At 31.3% G+C, this 17,369-nt stretch overlaps 1 protein-coding gene across 1 annotated transcript in view; it reads left to right on the top strand.

Moving 5' to 3' along the window:
- Window positions 1-9,084: 9,084 nt before the first annotated feature.
- Window positions 9,085-17,369, top strand: part of LOC146538043 (sodium- and chloride-dependent glycine transporter 1-like) — a 28,803-nt gene continuing 20,518 nt past the window's right edge. Inside the window, exons 1-4 of the mRNA XM_085186622.1 lie at window positions 9,085-9,252; window positions 12,536-12,707; window positions 13,558-13,836; window positions 14,671-14,887. Of these exons, the coding sequence (XP_085042748.1) occupies window positions 9,223-9,252; window positions 12,536-12,707; window positions 13,558-13,836; window positions 14,671-14,887 (698 nt within the window). The 5' untranslated portion in view covers window positions 9,085-9,222. The remainder of the gene's footprint in view (window positions 9,253-12,535; window positions 12,708-13,557; window positions 13,837-14,670; window positions 14,888-17,369) is intronic.

The following is a 17,369-nucleotide window of genomic DNA, read 5'->3' as shown; positions in this document are numbered from 1 at the left end:
TTTTTTCCCATGCCCAAATTCTCATATATCAACCGAACTACTGAAAATCGGTTATCATAATATGTACATGGGGGATGAGGGTGAAATGGATAGATACTGAGGTCCTCTACCCATAGACAATCGTTGATCCATCGATCTCCTTACATCCTATATATACTTATAAGCATCCAAGAATGTGATATCAATGTACGTCAATACTAAGATAGCATCGTCCGTTTTAATCTAAATTGATATTATTTTCATTTCTCATATTCTCAGGTACAAACAGTGTGAAGGTATTAAAGAGATTTTAAGCGTATTAACTCGCACCTGTTACCTTATAAATAGCGCATACAGGTGCCTCATCGTGACCCTAATGCAGGTGCTTATACTATATATTTTATCTTTTCATGTAATAAAAAGTGTACCATTGTAGTTCAGTGGAACAATATTTGGCTGTAAGCATGATAGTTGTGGGTTCACTGCCCAATAAGGGTATGATTATATTTAAATAATTTTCATTTCGTCGCTCTGATACATAACGTATTGGTAGCAATAGGTTCCTTTTGTTTAATCTGCTATGCGAACTCTCTACTGCTTTTATACTGGAAATGACAAGGCAAAGGAGCATCATGTCACCTGATAGAAAGTGTTCACCGCCGTCCACGATCCCATATAATACCAGAGGAGCTATAGTGCGTTGCCAGCCTTTGAGATGGAGAAAGAAGTTCCTACGAAACCACACAGTATTGGAGGGTCACGTATGCAAATGATGAGGATGATATTTGAGCTTGAGAAATACTATGCAAATAGTAAATTAACTTAATATTTAGATTAGAATGATTCGAATGTATAAAATACAAGTGAAAAATATCAATCAGAAACTAGTAGTATCGAAGAATACGAATATACAATTACTTAAAATTTACATAGCAGCAGGAGTGTTAACATAGAACGTATATTACTTAGAGAAGCAGTCTGCTTCGTAAATATTTATTTAGAACATTTCCACTACTCTTACCTGCATTGGCACATTTAAATTTGCAGCTTCAGATTTTCAGTTTATTGAAAAAAGTAGGGGTTAATAAAAAAAAGAAGTAATGTATTATTTAAAGTCAAGTCTTACATTGATTTAAAAAAGATATTTGTGTTATTGAGAAAATTGAACGTATTGTGCGGTATTGTAGCGGAAGTTTCTTATTGGATGTGGAGTGTCCTGACACTGGGTTCCTTTGTCTACTTTTATATGAACGGGATACAGCGTAAAGCTAAAAAAATACATGTAAACTTAAAATTCATCAATAAGTACTGTAACTAGAGTACATCGCTTAAAGTTTTCCATGCAATCTTTGCATATCAGAGTTATGTAAAAGTGATGCCGCATTCTATAAGACATTTGAATAATAAATATTAGCAGTAAAATAAAATAAAAAGAAACAAATTCATATTTATTAACATAAGTACAATATGTACACAATTATATAGATCATTTTTATGTTAAAATAAAGACATAACCGCTAATAAAACAATTATTTTAAAAAATAAACAAAACATTACAAATAAAACAAAAGTTATTACACACTAAAGCCTCTAATCTCCAAGCAATCGTATTGAAAACTATAATTTCATAACAACAGCTCAAAGGGCTTACACAAAACAAATAATAAATGGGACCACATTTTAATTATGAACCAAACGTCATTAAAAAAGTCGTGAATGTCTCATAAAAGAGGTTATCGCCCAATAAATTTCAAGACACGCGATGTCTATTATTTTTGGCTATAATACACACGATATTTATTTCCTTGAAATTTGTAATATTTTTTTTTCAGGCTCACGCTGCACACATAGCAGGGTAAGTAGAGGGAACCCAGCCCGTTATCCATTTTTTGTCTTTTTTCTTGTTAACGGAGTGGGTAGTTAAAAATAATTTATTTCGAGTTTGTAGACACTAAATCTATTTTCTCTGTAGAAACTAAAAACACAAAAATATTAAAAATATATATATTTTAAAAGGCCGTGTGTCTCGCGTTATTACAATAACTTCATTGCATTGCATTATAATAATACGTCGTAGCAAGTTTTTATTGTTGCGACAGATGTGGTTGCCTTTGATTTCTTTAACGTAAGAGTAAGTCCCGAAATCTCATTTAGTCTATATTGAAAAATATTTTAGTATTATTAATTTGAATTGTATAAGTGCAGAAATTCCTGATTGGAGGCATTGCGAGATGTGCGGCGAAACTTAACGCCGCGCTTAGTATTGCCAGAATAGAATGATAATTATTTCCTTCGAGTAGACGTCGAACCTATATAACCTTCATGTTTATAATCAGACGTTGTCATATTGCCCCACTATGGCCACACACAAATTTTTTTTTACCTTCAAGGTGTATTCCGCAGATGTTAAGGAATCTTGGGAACCTAGTGTTAAGACTCTCCATCGTCCATTAAGGCACTTACGTTCCCCACTTTCTGCCGAATTCTTGTGTTGAGTGGCGAAACTCAAGTCCCGCTTTGTCTCGTTACCAGAGCGAATAAAAGAAAATATTAAATATTTAATTCCCCTAAGTGGGAATCGAACCCACAACCGTTGCGTTTACACGCTCGTAGCTCTCCGCTACGAATACCTCTTTACACATATTAAGGTAAAATTAATTTAAGTGATTTCTCTGTCTGTCAAGCTACTTACATGATATCTAATAAGATATCTATATATATAAAAGGACTTGTCCTCACTGACTGAGGTAAGACGCACGCACAGCCGTAACCGCTGTGCGTAGAAACGTGAAATTTGGACAGATGTTTACTTTTGTAATCTGGACATCCACTAAGAAGGGATTTTGAAAAATTTTAACCCTAAAGGGGAGAAATAGGGGTTCAAAGTTTGTATGGAAAAAAATTTAAATCGGCACCGATTTTTATAAAATTTGAAATTTAGATTTTTAAAAGCATTTAATTGAATACGTGTTTCATCGTTTTCTAGAATTCTCTTCCTAAGGGTGCAAATAAGGGGTTGAAACTTTGTATGGAAACATCTTTAAAACACCACCGATTATTATAAAATTTGGAATTTTGACTCTTAAAAATATTTTATTAAACATGTGTTTCATGGTTCTTTAGAATTCACCCCCTAAGGGTGCAAATAAGGGGTTGAAAGTTTGCATGGAAAAATCTTTAAATCGCGACCGATTTTTATAAAATTTGAAATTTAGACTTAAAAATATTTCATTGAACACATGTTTCATGGGTTATTAGAATTCACCCTTAAATACGCAAGCGAAGCTGCGCGCGTCCGCTAGTATTATATATAAATATCAAGTAAGCCTCTATATGATATGTCTAGACAATTATCTTTAAAGTCTCAAAACATTTTCATCATGAAATAATTTTACGCTATAATATAGAGAGTTCATATAAATATTAAAATGTCTTTGAAGCCTTCAAACATCTTAAAGGTTTTGTAATATTCTATATTCTTTATAATATTCTGAGAATTATTAAAATTACGAAATCATCACTAAATTTACATAAAAAGTTTTTCTTATACTAACTACCTTATTAAAAAATGATACAAATAAATGTGTAAGTACATTTCTTTTTGATGTATCACAATGATTGTTCCTGCGAAACTATTACTAGATTAAAACCAACATTCGTTTTGTGTAGTTGCATCTTTAATTAAAGTTTCTTGAGATTCCCGGGAGGACCTATTGTAGGATCGTGGAGTGATAACAGCTAAAGTTCAGCTGTATTTATTATGTTGATTGCCTTAAAGAAATTAAATTTATAAATGAAAGATAAAATATTACTTTGTCATAATAATGAGAGGTAAGAGTAGAGGGTAGAGAGTTTTAAAAGTGGGTTAGATGAGGAAATTAATGTTAAGATATTTATCTCCATTTTCTATTCAAGTGCTGTGCTTTGTCCTGCTAGAAAGAAGAAAGAAATTTAATTCCGATATACTTAAGGTAAGGTAGTGATAAGACATTACGATCCCCATTAAGACATTTCCGTACCTACTCCAATACGTCGAAATCATGAGGCATTCGTGTTGAGTGGCGGAACCCAACGTTGCGATTATCGTCGTTACCAGAAAATTCCCCCGAATTTCATTCCCCTCAGTGCCAATCCCTTAGAAATATTTTGACATTACTATATACACGCCTTGCATAGACAGAATGTCTCGAGTCTAAAGTCTAATTATAAATACTGTACAAATTACATGAATGATTAACGCACTTATCGATAAGGTGACCATATCAGTTAATTGATGTAGACACTGTCTGTGAATGAAGGTACTCATTTTTGTAAAGATAATTCTCATAAATATTTTGTAAATTATTTCTTTGAATGAATGAATGAATGGCTGGAACTTTCTGCTCTTAAAAAAGTTGATAAATTTAAATTTATTTCATTATTTTTCATCTTTAACTTAACTAAAACAAACTGGCTTAGTAATTTGATATTGTTGTAATTGTAAGATTAGTTTGTCACTGACTCCAAAATTATAAAATATGTTAAGTAAATTACTTTTCACTTTTCAGTTTACTGTTTGAAGTCGGTGCTTTTTATAAAAAAAAATATTTTACAATTTTCAGTGATGGGTACTCTTCTAAAGGATGCTTCTTTAATGAGTAGGTAGTGGTAGTTATATGTAAAATTTTAGTCTTATTTTTGTAATATTTTTGTACGAATTGATATTTTGGTATATTAAAAAATATGAAGTGAGTCCTATAAAAGGTAAAGGATGTAAATCGTTGAGAAATTCCCTTGGCTCGCTATGGTAGCCACCATTAGGCCTGTAATGGCACTTATCTATATACGAGTATATAAAAGGACTTGTCCTCACTGACTGAGGTAAGACGCGCGTACAGCTGTAACCGCTGTGCGTAGAAACGTTAAATTTGGACAAAAGTTTACTTTCGTAATCTGGACATCCACTAAGAAGGAATTTCGAAAAATTTTAACCCTAAAGGGGTGAAATAGGGGTTCAAAGTTTGTATGGAAAAAAAATTAAATCGGCACCGATTTTTATAAAATTTGAAATTTAGATTTTTAAAAGTATTTAATTGAACACGTGAAAAATCTTTAAATCGCCAGCGATTTTTATAAAATTTGAAATTTAGACTCTTAAAAATATTTCATTGAACACACATTTCGTGGTTTATAAGAATTCACCCCTAATTACGCAAGCGAAGCTGCGCGCGTCCGCTAGTAGTCTATAAGGGTGCAGAGTTCTCCTCAATATAAGTGAACTCGCACTTGACTGTATTTTTTTATTTTTGATACGTAAAAAATCAACTTAAATCAAATTTCAAGCCACTTTTCATAATCTATACATCTATGTAGGATAAGCCTTGACTTCTGGATTCATTTAACTCGCGTTTCTCGCCTCTAACTTTCATCGGGCTTATATTTTTTGTTCTATTCAATTATGACACTTAAAACTGAATTTAATTGGCAAAAGTTAAGAAGTTTATTTCAAAATGGTGAAATAGGACGCGACATCGCGTCGTTACTTTAATTTTATGAAAGTTTGTCTAGTTTAGAAACTCGTGTGTAACATTATTTTAATAACGCAATATATATAACATAAAGATGTAAATATAATAAAAACATATGTTTACATATATATAATTTTTTTTTACCTTCCCACGGTAACCCGGATATAATATTGGTAGTCAGAGAGCACCTTGTGGCAAATCACTACGTTCTCCACTTTTCTCCCAATTTTCGAGACTTAGCGTGTTCAGAGGTGAAAAACACAGCCGCGCTTAGTCTTTGCATAGACATAATGAAAACAAATTAAAAATTGTACCCTCGGGTTGGAGTTACTCACTCACAGGCACCACTTTCATTTAGACTCTAACTCAGTGTGTCACATATATATAGGTAATATTTTCATTTCCTCGCTCTAGTAACGAGACAAAGCGCGATGTTAACTTCCGCCACTCACAATTCGGTGGCAAGTAGGGAAATGGAAATGTCTTAATGAACAGATAGTTATGACGCTAGGTTCCCAGGTACCTTCTGCTTATATAGCAGGATAAGTGCGGGGTAAAAAATATATGTTCATATAGATATATATTATATGTATATGTTCATAATATTCTACCATCTCGCTTATATATCTTTTAATAAGTAACAAAGTATTTAACGGGAGCGTAAAAATAAGCTTATAATATCACAAGCTATTTCATTAACTCAGAGATTTATGACCAATTAAGTTTTTAATTTACTTTTGCAGCTAACTTGTTATAAATCGTACTTGTTAAGCTGTCTCGTCATTAATTCTTGGGAAAGAAATATATGATTTCATTTATGTAACAAAATCTACAGTAACAAAATCTGTAGTAGGACTTATGATGTTATTAATTCTGATATAAAAAAGGAGTAAGTGTAAGTTTGGACTCGCTCTCCAAGAGTTCCGTACTAATTTAGCAATGTAGGACAACAGGAAGTACACCTTATAAATATACGAGGCATTGCGTGTTCAGTGGCGGAACTCAACGTCGGGCATTGGTGCCTGAGCGAAGAAATTAAAAAATAAAATAAACCAACTTCACGCTGTATCCCGCACACAGCAGGGTAGACAATAAAAAAATACGGACATTTATAGATAGTTTTTGCTGCATTTTATATGAAGATACTTCCCATGGACCTACAGTTTTGAAATTTGATTCGAAGGCAGATCTTACATAAGTATATATAGATATTTCATACAAAATAATGTTTTGTAATAGTACAAACTTAACTTATATTTTGTACGTATTTCCCGAAAACCTACAATTACGAAATTGAGGATATGAAATATTTATTTAAATTTACATTTTCATTTCTTCGCTCTGGTGTCGAGGTAAAGCGCGGCGTTGAGCTCCGCCACTCAACACGCAATGCCTCCAGAATTTGGCGGAAAGTGGGGAGCGGAGTGTGTGGAAATCTAACCCACATCTTTAAATTTTAATTAATATTTTGTACAATGCTAGTATTCGAATATACACTATATAAAATTCATGATAATATTTTAAGAATTATCTTTTATACTCGTAATTCTTATAATATTTTGGTAGTTTTCATATAACGTCTATGTCTCAAGACAAAACACGGCCCGGGGATACTAACATGAGTGCTCTATAACTTTCAAAAATAACAATTTTACCGGAAGTCCAATTAGTTTTTATCGAGGAATTAGATCGCTAAGCTACCGGGAACCATTAATCGATTATAGCCTTGTTTTATTTAATTAACTCCCTTATCTAGCTTGAAAATATAGGTCATGTTGTTGTATTGGAAGATGGTAATTACTTCTTTATGTTAATTAATTAATTATGTTATTCGTTTATGCAGTTAAAATATTTTTTAAATAGAATACAATAATAAATCACTATGAATAACTATAGTTATATGACTTATAAAATTGTCATATTTATTAAATACTTTTGTATATTAGGAAGAAGTAATCATACTTTGGCATAAAAAAATCTTTTAAAAATTTTCACAAAAAAATATATTTAATACATTAAAACAATGTTTTCTTATAACGTAATATACGTTTAAATAAATTTTATTTAAATAACGCAAAAAAATATATGTAAATAATAAAAAAACTAAAATGTAGACTATAGTTACTTGGCTAGTTTTTACGTGATGGTATGCACTCGCATCGTAAAAATTTACTTTCATAATTTTTCCCCAACGCCCCAAAAGGATTAATAGCTTCAAAAATAAGTCATTATGTAAGGAATATTTGGAAATGAATTTTATGTTACTGACTATGAGTTTTTTGAAATATACGATGCAAGCTTTAGTTCCTTTTTAAAGTAAAGTCACACTCAAATATTCACACTGCTGGGTTAATTATAAAATAATTCAAACAAATATTTTTTATACTATTGTAAAAAAACTTTACATTTGGTATTATGGTGTAGTGAAAGTATTTGTCGTTGTTTTTAATAATTGTATACATACACCTCTAAATGGTCGAAAGTGGAAAGAGATTGATCACAATATTTTAAAGTTTTGTTGATAAAACACGGTCATTCATTGCTGTTATTTTAAGAATACTAGTACCTAGATACAATGTTTCGTTATTGATTAGATAATATATTATAATCATCGAATTCCGGGGAAAAATTCTTAATTATATTACGTAAAGCTTTAATATGCAGACCAGAGATACAATTATCAAATTTATCTTATAAGCTGTATTCTATGTATTTAATTCCAGTTTTTATTGAAATATATGTAACTATATAAAAGTACATTCGACACTATTTTTATTAAATTTGAGACATTATACTAATATTATAAATTTGAAAGTTTGAATGTCTGTTCTAATTTTACATAAAAACTACTAAATGGATTTAAATGAAACTTTATATTAATATAGAATATACATAAGAATGTCACATGCTACAATTTATGTAAAGATTTTTTATAATTTCGGTATAATACAACAATAATTTGAAACAGAGGCCAGTCGTGGCACAGAGGTACAAAGATTGACTGTAAGCGCAACTGGTTATTGGTTCGATTCCCTCTCGAAGAAATGAAATATTTATTTAAATTTATATTTCCATTTTTTCGTAATTATATCATAGCCGGATGCTGATTTTTTTTTTAAACTATAATCAGACGAAGTCGCATTCAGGTCACTAGTTGATTGATGTTGATATTTATAGTGGTACTAAAATAAAAAGTTATAAAAAATGGTGATACAAATAAATATATATTTTCATAGTTATTTATAGTTCAACAAAAACTAGTGTGCTAAAAGAAATGTTTTAAGCTTCTACATTAGCTATCTATTTAATGACATAAAGTTACGAGTAAAAATCCATCCATAATTTAAAACATCTATATAATTATTACAATCTATAAAACTATTAAAAGCCTGTATAAGACTAATGTCAATCTAATGGAAATCGACAAATTTAATAATTAAAATACTAATTTCAATCGACGCTACTTCGTATCTCATCTATTATTTCGTTCTTTTAATCCTCAAGCAAAAAGTTATATCGCTGATTACTTGTAGATATCATTCACAATATCAATCTTCGATGATAAGCTTACCAATTTTGATGGTATGCCAGTCTATATATTTATATAGTTCAGTCAGCTTCAGTGTCCCGTAATATGCAGTAGTGTTTTCATACTCCGATTGGCATTTTAATTACATATGTGTTTCACAAAGCATAGAATTCTTACCTACCACGAAACAGAGAACGAGCTTCTAAAATGGCTGGTGGAAATAACTCTATGAAGGAGGTAATTATTATTTTCAATTGATTTCAGATAATTCGGTTTCCATTCACAGAAAAATAAATATGAATTTCATAATATTTAGAGAAATATAAAGCATGAAATTTTAATAATTTTATATATTTGTTTATTTATCTTTCTGTAGGTTGTATATTTATTCTGGCTATATTATTTTGTGGATCTTCACCAACCGACCTTTGCATCTATACTTTTTTATAAAAATATAACACTCGGACAAATGAATTATTTTCATTCCACCGCTTTGGTAATAAATTATAATAACGACAACGACAAGTACAAACAATAAAAATTAAAAAAATTAAGTTAAATATTAAGAGAGTTATATGCTATCATTTTGAATAAACTACAATTATAAGCTTGTAATTGTTTTTTCCAGGAAATATCTATACATTAAAGATTTTTTCCCTTATGTTTATTGAAAGTTCACTCTGCGCCAAATTTCACAACTGTAGATCCACGGGTAGTACTCTATAGATTTTGATTACGAAATTTAATTTAATTTTCAATTACAAAAAATATAATAACGAACTTATCTATGAACAAGATAATCAACAGTTAATATTTTTTATCAACAAAAATATATATACAGTTTCATAATGATAAGAATGACACAAATTGATTTATGGCACGATAAAAATATTAATAAGTATGTATATTGACACATACAAGCATAATAGGTAATTCTATACTATAGATAGAGAGGTCGACGCGGCACAGCGTCTAACTGTAAGCACGACGGTTATAGGTTCGATTCCCACTTGGACGAATGAATTATTTTATTATCATTGTAATGTCTCGAAACAACAAGTTGTCTGTACCTAATCTGTTAAGTGGAATACCGCTCAATTTTTGAGACATTGCATCGGGGTGGCGGAATTCAACACCACGCATTGTCTTGTTACTAAAGCAAGCGAGGAAGTGAAAATAATTCATTACCCCGATTGGGAATTGAAATAAGTTTATAGACGCTGTGCCGCTGTGCCATTATTATATACTACTTATTATTATATTATACATAATAAAAGGTTCTTTTAAATTTTCTACAAAAATCTTCAAAACATTGTATTTATAATAGGAAAACGAATCGAACTAAGCGTTTCTATTGAATCTACAGCAATTGAAGACAAATTTGCATTTTAATTAAAATAATTATTCAGTTGTTTGAAAGGAATAAGTTTGTAAGCACCCTCCTTATTGTACTAAGAAATTCTTAAGCACTTACGCTCAATTCAAGGCGTCTCTATTAATATTTAGTAAATATAATATAACATTTATTTATGTCATTTTCATTTTCAAGCGCTAGAAGGCAAAGTTTGTCGTACGTTTTTATCGCCAAAAGCGTTATGTTTCATAAAATGGGCTCATATTTGGAGGTTCTCTATAAATAATACTTGCATATAGGGAGGACCGTGGGAACATACATAGTGGTAAAACACTGTGTTCCCCAATTTCTTCCAAATTTTTGAGACATTGAGAAAAACGTAAAACCGACTACCATTTTAGATAAGAGATACTGATAAATTCTCATAGGTGGGAAAAAGCATAAAGCCAAGCATTTATTAATGTATTAATATATCAATGCAATAAATAACATAATGTAAACGTCAAACTTATACAAAGTGCAATCAAAAATCAACATTATCAAGTGCGGTGGTGTCGGCACACTTCCGTGGACACTTCCACTAAAGTCAAAATGGACAGAAGATTGAGATCTTGAGATCTAGTGACTCTCTTTTTTCTGTCCAAATTCAAGACACGTTGTTTAGCGGAGTACAATGCCCCGCTATCCAATCGGGGCAATGAAATTAAATATGCCTATAATTTGAATATTTTCAGTTATATCTTTATTAAGCCAGACATTTATTTACTATTAATAGTACCTACAATACGAAATTAATTGCTGGATTTATAACCATATCTATGCAGATTAAGCACTTTCCAGACATAGGTAAATCATTATTTAATCTTATTATTTATGGCTGTAATTAAAGTTAATAATGATATATACTACAATATTTTCAAGTAAAATTAAGTATAAAAAAGCTTGGGTTGAGGAAATATTTTTGTAAACCAAAAAAAAGTTCCTTTCGCAATTAATCATAAAATCTATTTTTATATATAGACTAGTGGGCCCGGACGCGGCTACGCCCGCGAAAATATAAGCCTAAATAATTAAAATAAGTTAAAAAATAATAATAAGTGGAGATTTATTATTAGAAAAAATATCTGAGTAACCGAAATGAACAAACAAAAGAAATAAAAGTAACTAAAGGAAATTCTTAATATTAGAAAAAGTAAAGTACTAAAGATTTTTCTATATTAAATAATTATTAATTTTTGCGAACATTATTAAATAAAATCTCAAATGATTAAAATTATGATATTTTAAGTGTATAACATCGGTATAGATAACCGAACTGAGATAAATTAATTATTAGCAGCAATTAATTACATAAAAATTAACAGTAATTCGAAAATATATAAAAATTTACAAAACCATAAAAGTCATCTGCCCGTTCGCGTCGTTCATACTATACCACTCGTAGGCTAGGTCATTTGGAATCAGTGACATCTTAATTATTTATTAGAATGTTATACAGTAAACAATAATTTCCAGATGAAATGCTAAAAGTGATTATTATATTTATTTTCATAAAGATGAAAATCAAATTATAGAAATCATCTAATTTTTGTTAATGTATACAAATCTATATCAGCGCGCGCCATGTATGCGTTAAGCAAACTCACTTTGGGTGACGTTTTCTTAAAACAACAAACTTTGCAAGCCGTTGCTTAGCAACGCGTAGCGACGATTGTTATTAACATGGCGGAATAAATTGCTTGTCAAATTAATTATTTTAATATATTGGTATATATCGAAAATATTACAAATATGAGAAAAAAAAAGTATCCTATGTTCATCCCGGGACCCACAAGTATCTCTATATGAGTATTTTATCACAATTAAATTGGCGGTTTGGCCCTGATTGCGTAACAGACAGACAGACAGAGTTACTTTCGAATTTATAATATAGGTATGGATTTTTATACTGAGTTCTGCCATTCAACTCGCAATATCTAGATTAGGGGTGGAAAGTGCAGAACGAACTCCCTTAACAGTAGGTGTTCTCTGCCTACCCTACGCTACCCTATATGACGAATAAATAGTGCCTTTTGATTGCTTAAGAGTCTTTTATATAAAAAAATATTAAAAAAAACCAGTACAAAAAACTCTAACTTTAAAAAATATATTGATATTCTCTGTCAGGCTAACAAGAACAACGTTCCAGCCAACGGGAGCGTTACTGCGAGTTCTGAAGACACCGTCGAGAGAGCGGCGTGGGGCCGCCCGCTGGAATTCATATTGGCATGTTTGGGATACGCCGTCGGCTTGGGGAATGTGTGGCGATTTCCCTACCTTTGCTATAGGAATGGTGGTGGTATGTACTCGACCATGTATGGATAATATACTATAGTTCGTTTTATTTTATAGTTCTGTTCATATTTTATTAGGAAGTAGGTACTTACATAAAACCCCTGTGTACTTAAATGAAAAAGAAAACAATTACGGATTTTGACATTTCCACTTGGATTTTTTTTTAGGATTCCGTACCTCAAAAAGTAAAATGTGTTTTTAAGATCTTAGCCATAAATCGAATATTAAATAAAGTATATATGAAATCTTGTAAGCTTCATATAATAAAATTGTTCTATAGTTGCGTATCTATACGAGTATATTCTGGGTAAGAACAAGAATACCGTAGGTCGGCGCTTAGCTCTAAAAGATTATATAGATTAAAAGGAACGTTCTACAAAACTAAGCATTTAAAGGAATTCTGTAACGAAATATTTTTCCACATTTTCTTTAAAGAATAACAGAATTTGTCCTCGGACGCGACAAAGGAAATGCAATAACATAATATACGCATTACAAAGCTCATCTCTCTGAGATTCCCTTTAGAAAATAGCTTTTTTAAAGTTATTATTTACTTGAAAATTTAAGTAAAATTGATATGTTGAGACTCGAGGGGGATTCCGCTTCGTGACTTGCAGCATAAAAAATTAAAATATTCAAATAATTTGCTTGTATTTTTATGCATTCAGTATCGACATATAAAAGTAAAAAATCCAAATATATAACAATATTTATTACGTACATTTTTGAACGAATTTAATAAATATGGATAATAATCGTACGAGGCATAGACGGACAGATAGACAGACAACAAAGTGCTCCTATAAGAATTTTCTTTTTATAAACATTTTTTTTAAGTTATTTTTTTATTTCAGGTGCATTTTTGATTCCATTTTTCCTGATGTTGATCCTAATCGGACTTCCTCTATTCTTCCTCGAACTCTATATAGGACAATACACATCGCTGGGACCATTGAAAGCGTTTTCCGCAATTAGTCCATTTTTCAGTGGTGTTGGTTACTGTACTCTAGTAGTAATTAGTTTAATTTCTATTTACTACATGATTATAGTAGCGTGGACCATATTCTATACGTTTATGTCGATTGGTGGCAATTTGGATTGGGGTTCGTGTGAAAACAGCTTTAATACACTATGTAAGTTCTTTTTTGTTTGTAATTTACTTATTGTATTTTTTTTAATATATATTTTAATTTACGTAAATATGTATTATGAAACATTGTTTTTATGCTTAAAAAATAACTAGTGTAACAAGATAAAAAAGGACAAAATATTTATTTCTTTTCTTCTTTATCTGTTCATTTGTATTATTATAAAACTAATATCATAAAAATATTGTACTAAATTTGATGTGATTTTGTCATTGAAATTGCTTGGTTCCTGAATGTTTGTTTTAATAAAATTTAATTGTTTGACGTTTTTTATATTCGGATAAACCCAGAATAGGTCACTTGTTTTAAAAATGTATACTTGATTCATTTATACATTTTATGTCAGATGAATATACTCGTACATATAATTCTCATAAAAAAGAGACGCGATTATTAGATTGGTATCTTTACTGATGGTAAAATATATATTGCTAGCGTCTCTCATGGCATCCGAATTATATATATTACCATGTCATAAAGACATTTTTAATATAAATAGATTTTTGATAAAATTTGTCCTACTAAAAAAGTATTTTTATTGACAATATTCATAATTATACATTTTATGGGCTACTAACACCTAAAATCCTCCTCCTTTAACATGAGCTCTGAGTTTCAACACGAAATGCTTCCAGAATTCGGCGGAAAATGAGGAGTGTCTCAACAGTAGGTTCTCTCTGCCTACCCTGGTGTATGTGACAAACTAAAAAACTAAAAAAAAGCTAGCGTGAAACTAAAAAAAATGTTTACGTAACCATAAAAATATTAACATTAAATTCAAATTGAATTAATTTACATATTTTGTCTATGCCAATCCAGTTTGCTATAGTGGAGTTTACGACAAGGAATGCCGAATAAATAACACAGGAGCAGCATCAGATCTCACATACTACTTGCGGCAGTGTATGAGCATTGGAGATATATGCAGGAGTACGGGGTTCGATCCCTACGATGGACAGTCTTGTTTGAATGGAACTGAAGTTATTCCCTGGTACCAAAACGTGAACAGGGTCTTGGCTAGCGAAGAATATTTTTAGTAAGTTTACTGCCAAATTTTTATAGAAAATAACTCTAAATAACGTCATTATTATTATTCTTATTAATTAATTTTACCATGAAATAAAACATCAAGGTTATTCAAAACTTTACTAAACTTATTGAGTGTTCTTGAAAACTTTTTACTTTTATAAATGATAGGAAATTATTTTGTTTGATATCGCTTCTAGTAGTGATTTTTTTTTAAATCCTAATCGGTTGTTCTACGCATACTTGAATGGTTCATTGAGATGAAGTCGGAAAGAGTATGTATACCTACTAGTATTTATAATTTATTGTTTTCTCTGGACATATCGTGCCAGGGTTGATAGAAAAAAAGACATAGTATAGTAGTATTAGAGATTTACTAGTATTAGATTTAGACTAGATTATAATAATATTGGACTTAAGTGAATTGTAGAAATGACAAGAACGCTTGTTTAGTATCCCAAAAATGTAAGATTTATTTGCTTTATTTTTTAAATGTATTTTGTAAATTTATTTATTATATATCTATCACCAGATCTTATAACATATAACGGTTCATAATCAAACGTTATTAAGATATCGTTATCACGACGATATTAATTTGAAGTCACTTACTGCCGCATTCAGTGTCCTTTACATAACATTACTGTAATTTATAAAAACGTAATCTTCTTACTAATATTATAAATGTAAAATTTTATGAGGATGGATGTTAATTCCACTTTCACGCAAATCGTACAGAACGGATTTTGATGAAACTTTACAGTAATATAGCTTATACATCACAATGACAAGTAGGATACAAATAATGTAAATATTTTATATAATTTTGATACAATATACCTTCAAGCGGTTAAAGTCGGGAATAAGCCTCTAGTATGTTCTTATTTATAATGAATTCAATGAATTGCTGGTCAATATATATCCGTATTATTTCTTGTGGTAGAAGTGATTACCTTTATCACTACTATTTACATAATATACGATTTTAAGTAATGACCTTATTGCTATCAAACAATACATGGATAAAAATAATAATGGCTACCGAATTTATTGTTATACTAGCAGACCCGCGGCGTTTTCGCCCGCTTTGTATAGTTACAAATATTAATTTAATATATTTATAAAATATTTCTTAATGTTAAAAATAGGAATAGTAAAAAATATAAACCTAAGTAATTAAAATAAACCGAAAAAGAATAATAAATAGACATACATAAAAGGAATAAAATCATTAATATTAGAAAAAAAACCTGATTGAAGTAAGCAAACAAAATAACTAAAAGTAATTAAGGCAAATTTCAAATATAATAAAGAATAATATATTAAAGCTGATTATGGCCTTAACGAGTGATGTTACGTACGTATTACGTAGGTACTTAACTAAATTACAGAATTAATTTAAATGATACTAGAAATAGCTCGCAATTTCTTTAGACAGTATTATAAAATTTGAAGTTTCATGTGTCCCTCTTTTCCTTTTCCGAGGACTTACTTATAGAAATCTTACTTAAACTACTAAGTTTAAATAACTAATAGATATGACACTAAGAGAAGATTTTTTTCTTAATATTTTTCCCCGGCCAACTGAATACAGTGTTACATTACCTCAATTATCATGTAATCTCTTTTTTTTTTTTTTTTTTTTTCGGACTTGACTTTAATGCTGTTAGCCTTACTGGCCTTTACAGCGACACCGGGTGGGTAGGGAAGAGGGTACTCTGTCCCTGAAAATATGCAGGCACTGTGTGGCTGCCTGTGGGGAGTGCCGACGACGCAAGGGCGCCCCCTGCGGGGCTCGAACCTCGGCTTGCGGTCGTCGAGCGGGCTGGGAGTTTCCCTATTCTAAGCAAAGCCGGCCGCGACACAGAAGCCGCGACCGGGGGATAAAATTAGACTAATCTAAGGGAGCTAACGGTCCCTAACCGCTGGACCCGACGGCGCCGAGGCGCCGCCGGGCCGTGAGATAAGCTAGACTACGTCGTCGATTCCGGCGACGACGGTGTGTGTGTCGTGCGTGTGTAGTGTGTTTCCTACCTACGTACGGGCCGTTTGCTACGGTAATGGCGTCATCGGGGTCTAAGAGGACGCTACGCGGGCGTCTACGAATCGCGTGAGGCGTGTAATTACACGCCTCAGCGACGAGGGGGTTCGCGTGCGAGCCTGCGCGCTCAAAGTAGCGCTTCGCTAAGCGTTTGCAGTGCTCGTGAATCGATTCCAGTTCAAAATCTCTATGTAGGTCGACATTACGCACGTACCAGGGGGAACCTGATGCGATGCGCAGGAATTTATTTTGCACTTTTTGCAAGGGAGCAAGCTTGGTGTGCGCGAACGCAACGCAAGCGTAAGTAAGGACAGGTCTAATACAAGCTTTGTATAGTGTCAGCTTATTTCTAAGTGACATTTTACTATTCTTGTTTATGAGATAATATAATCTATTGAGAATGTACTTTGCTTTATTGCAGACTTTTGTAATGTGGGGTTTGAAAGTTAAT

Source organism: Heliconius melpomene, chromosome 6 (genome assembly GCF_056956725.1).
Source record: "Heliconius melpomene rosina isolate 202511_hmr_F chromosome 6, ASM5695672v1, whole genome shotgun sequence".
Taxonomy (NCBI): domain Eukaryota; kingdom Metazoa; phylum Arthropoda; class Insecta; order Lepidoptera; family Nymphalidae; genus Heliconius; species Heliconius melpomene.
This window is presented reverse-complemented; position numbering and strand designations above follow the sequence as displayed.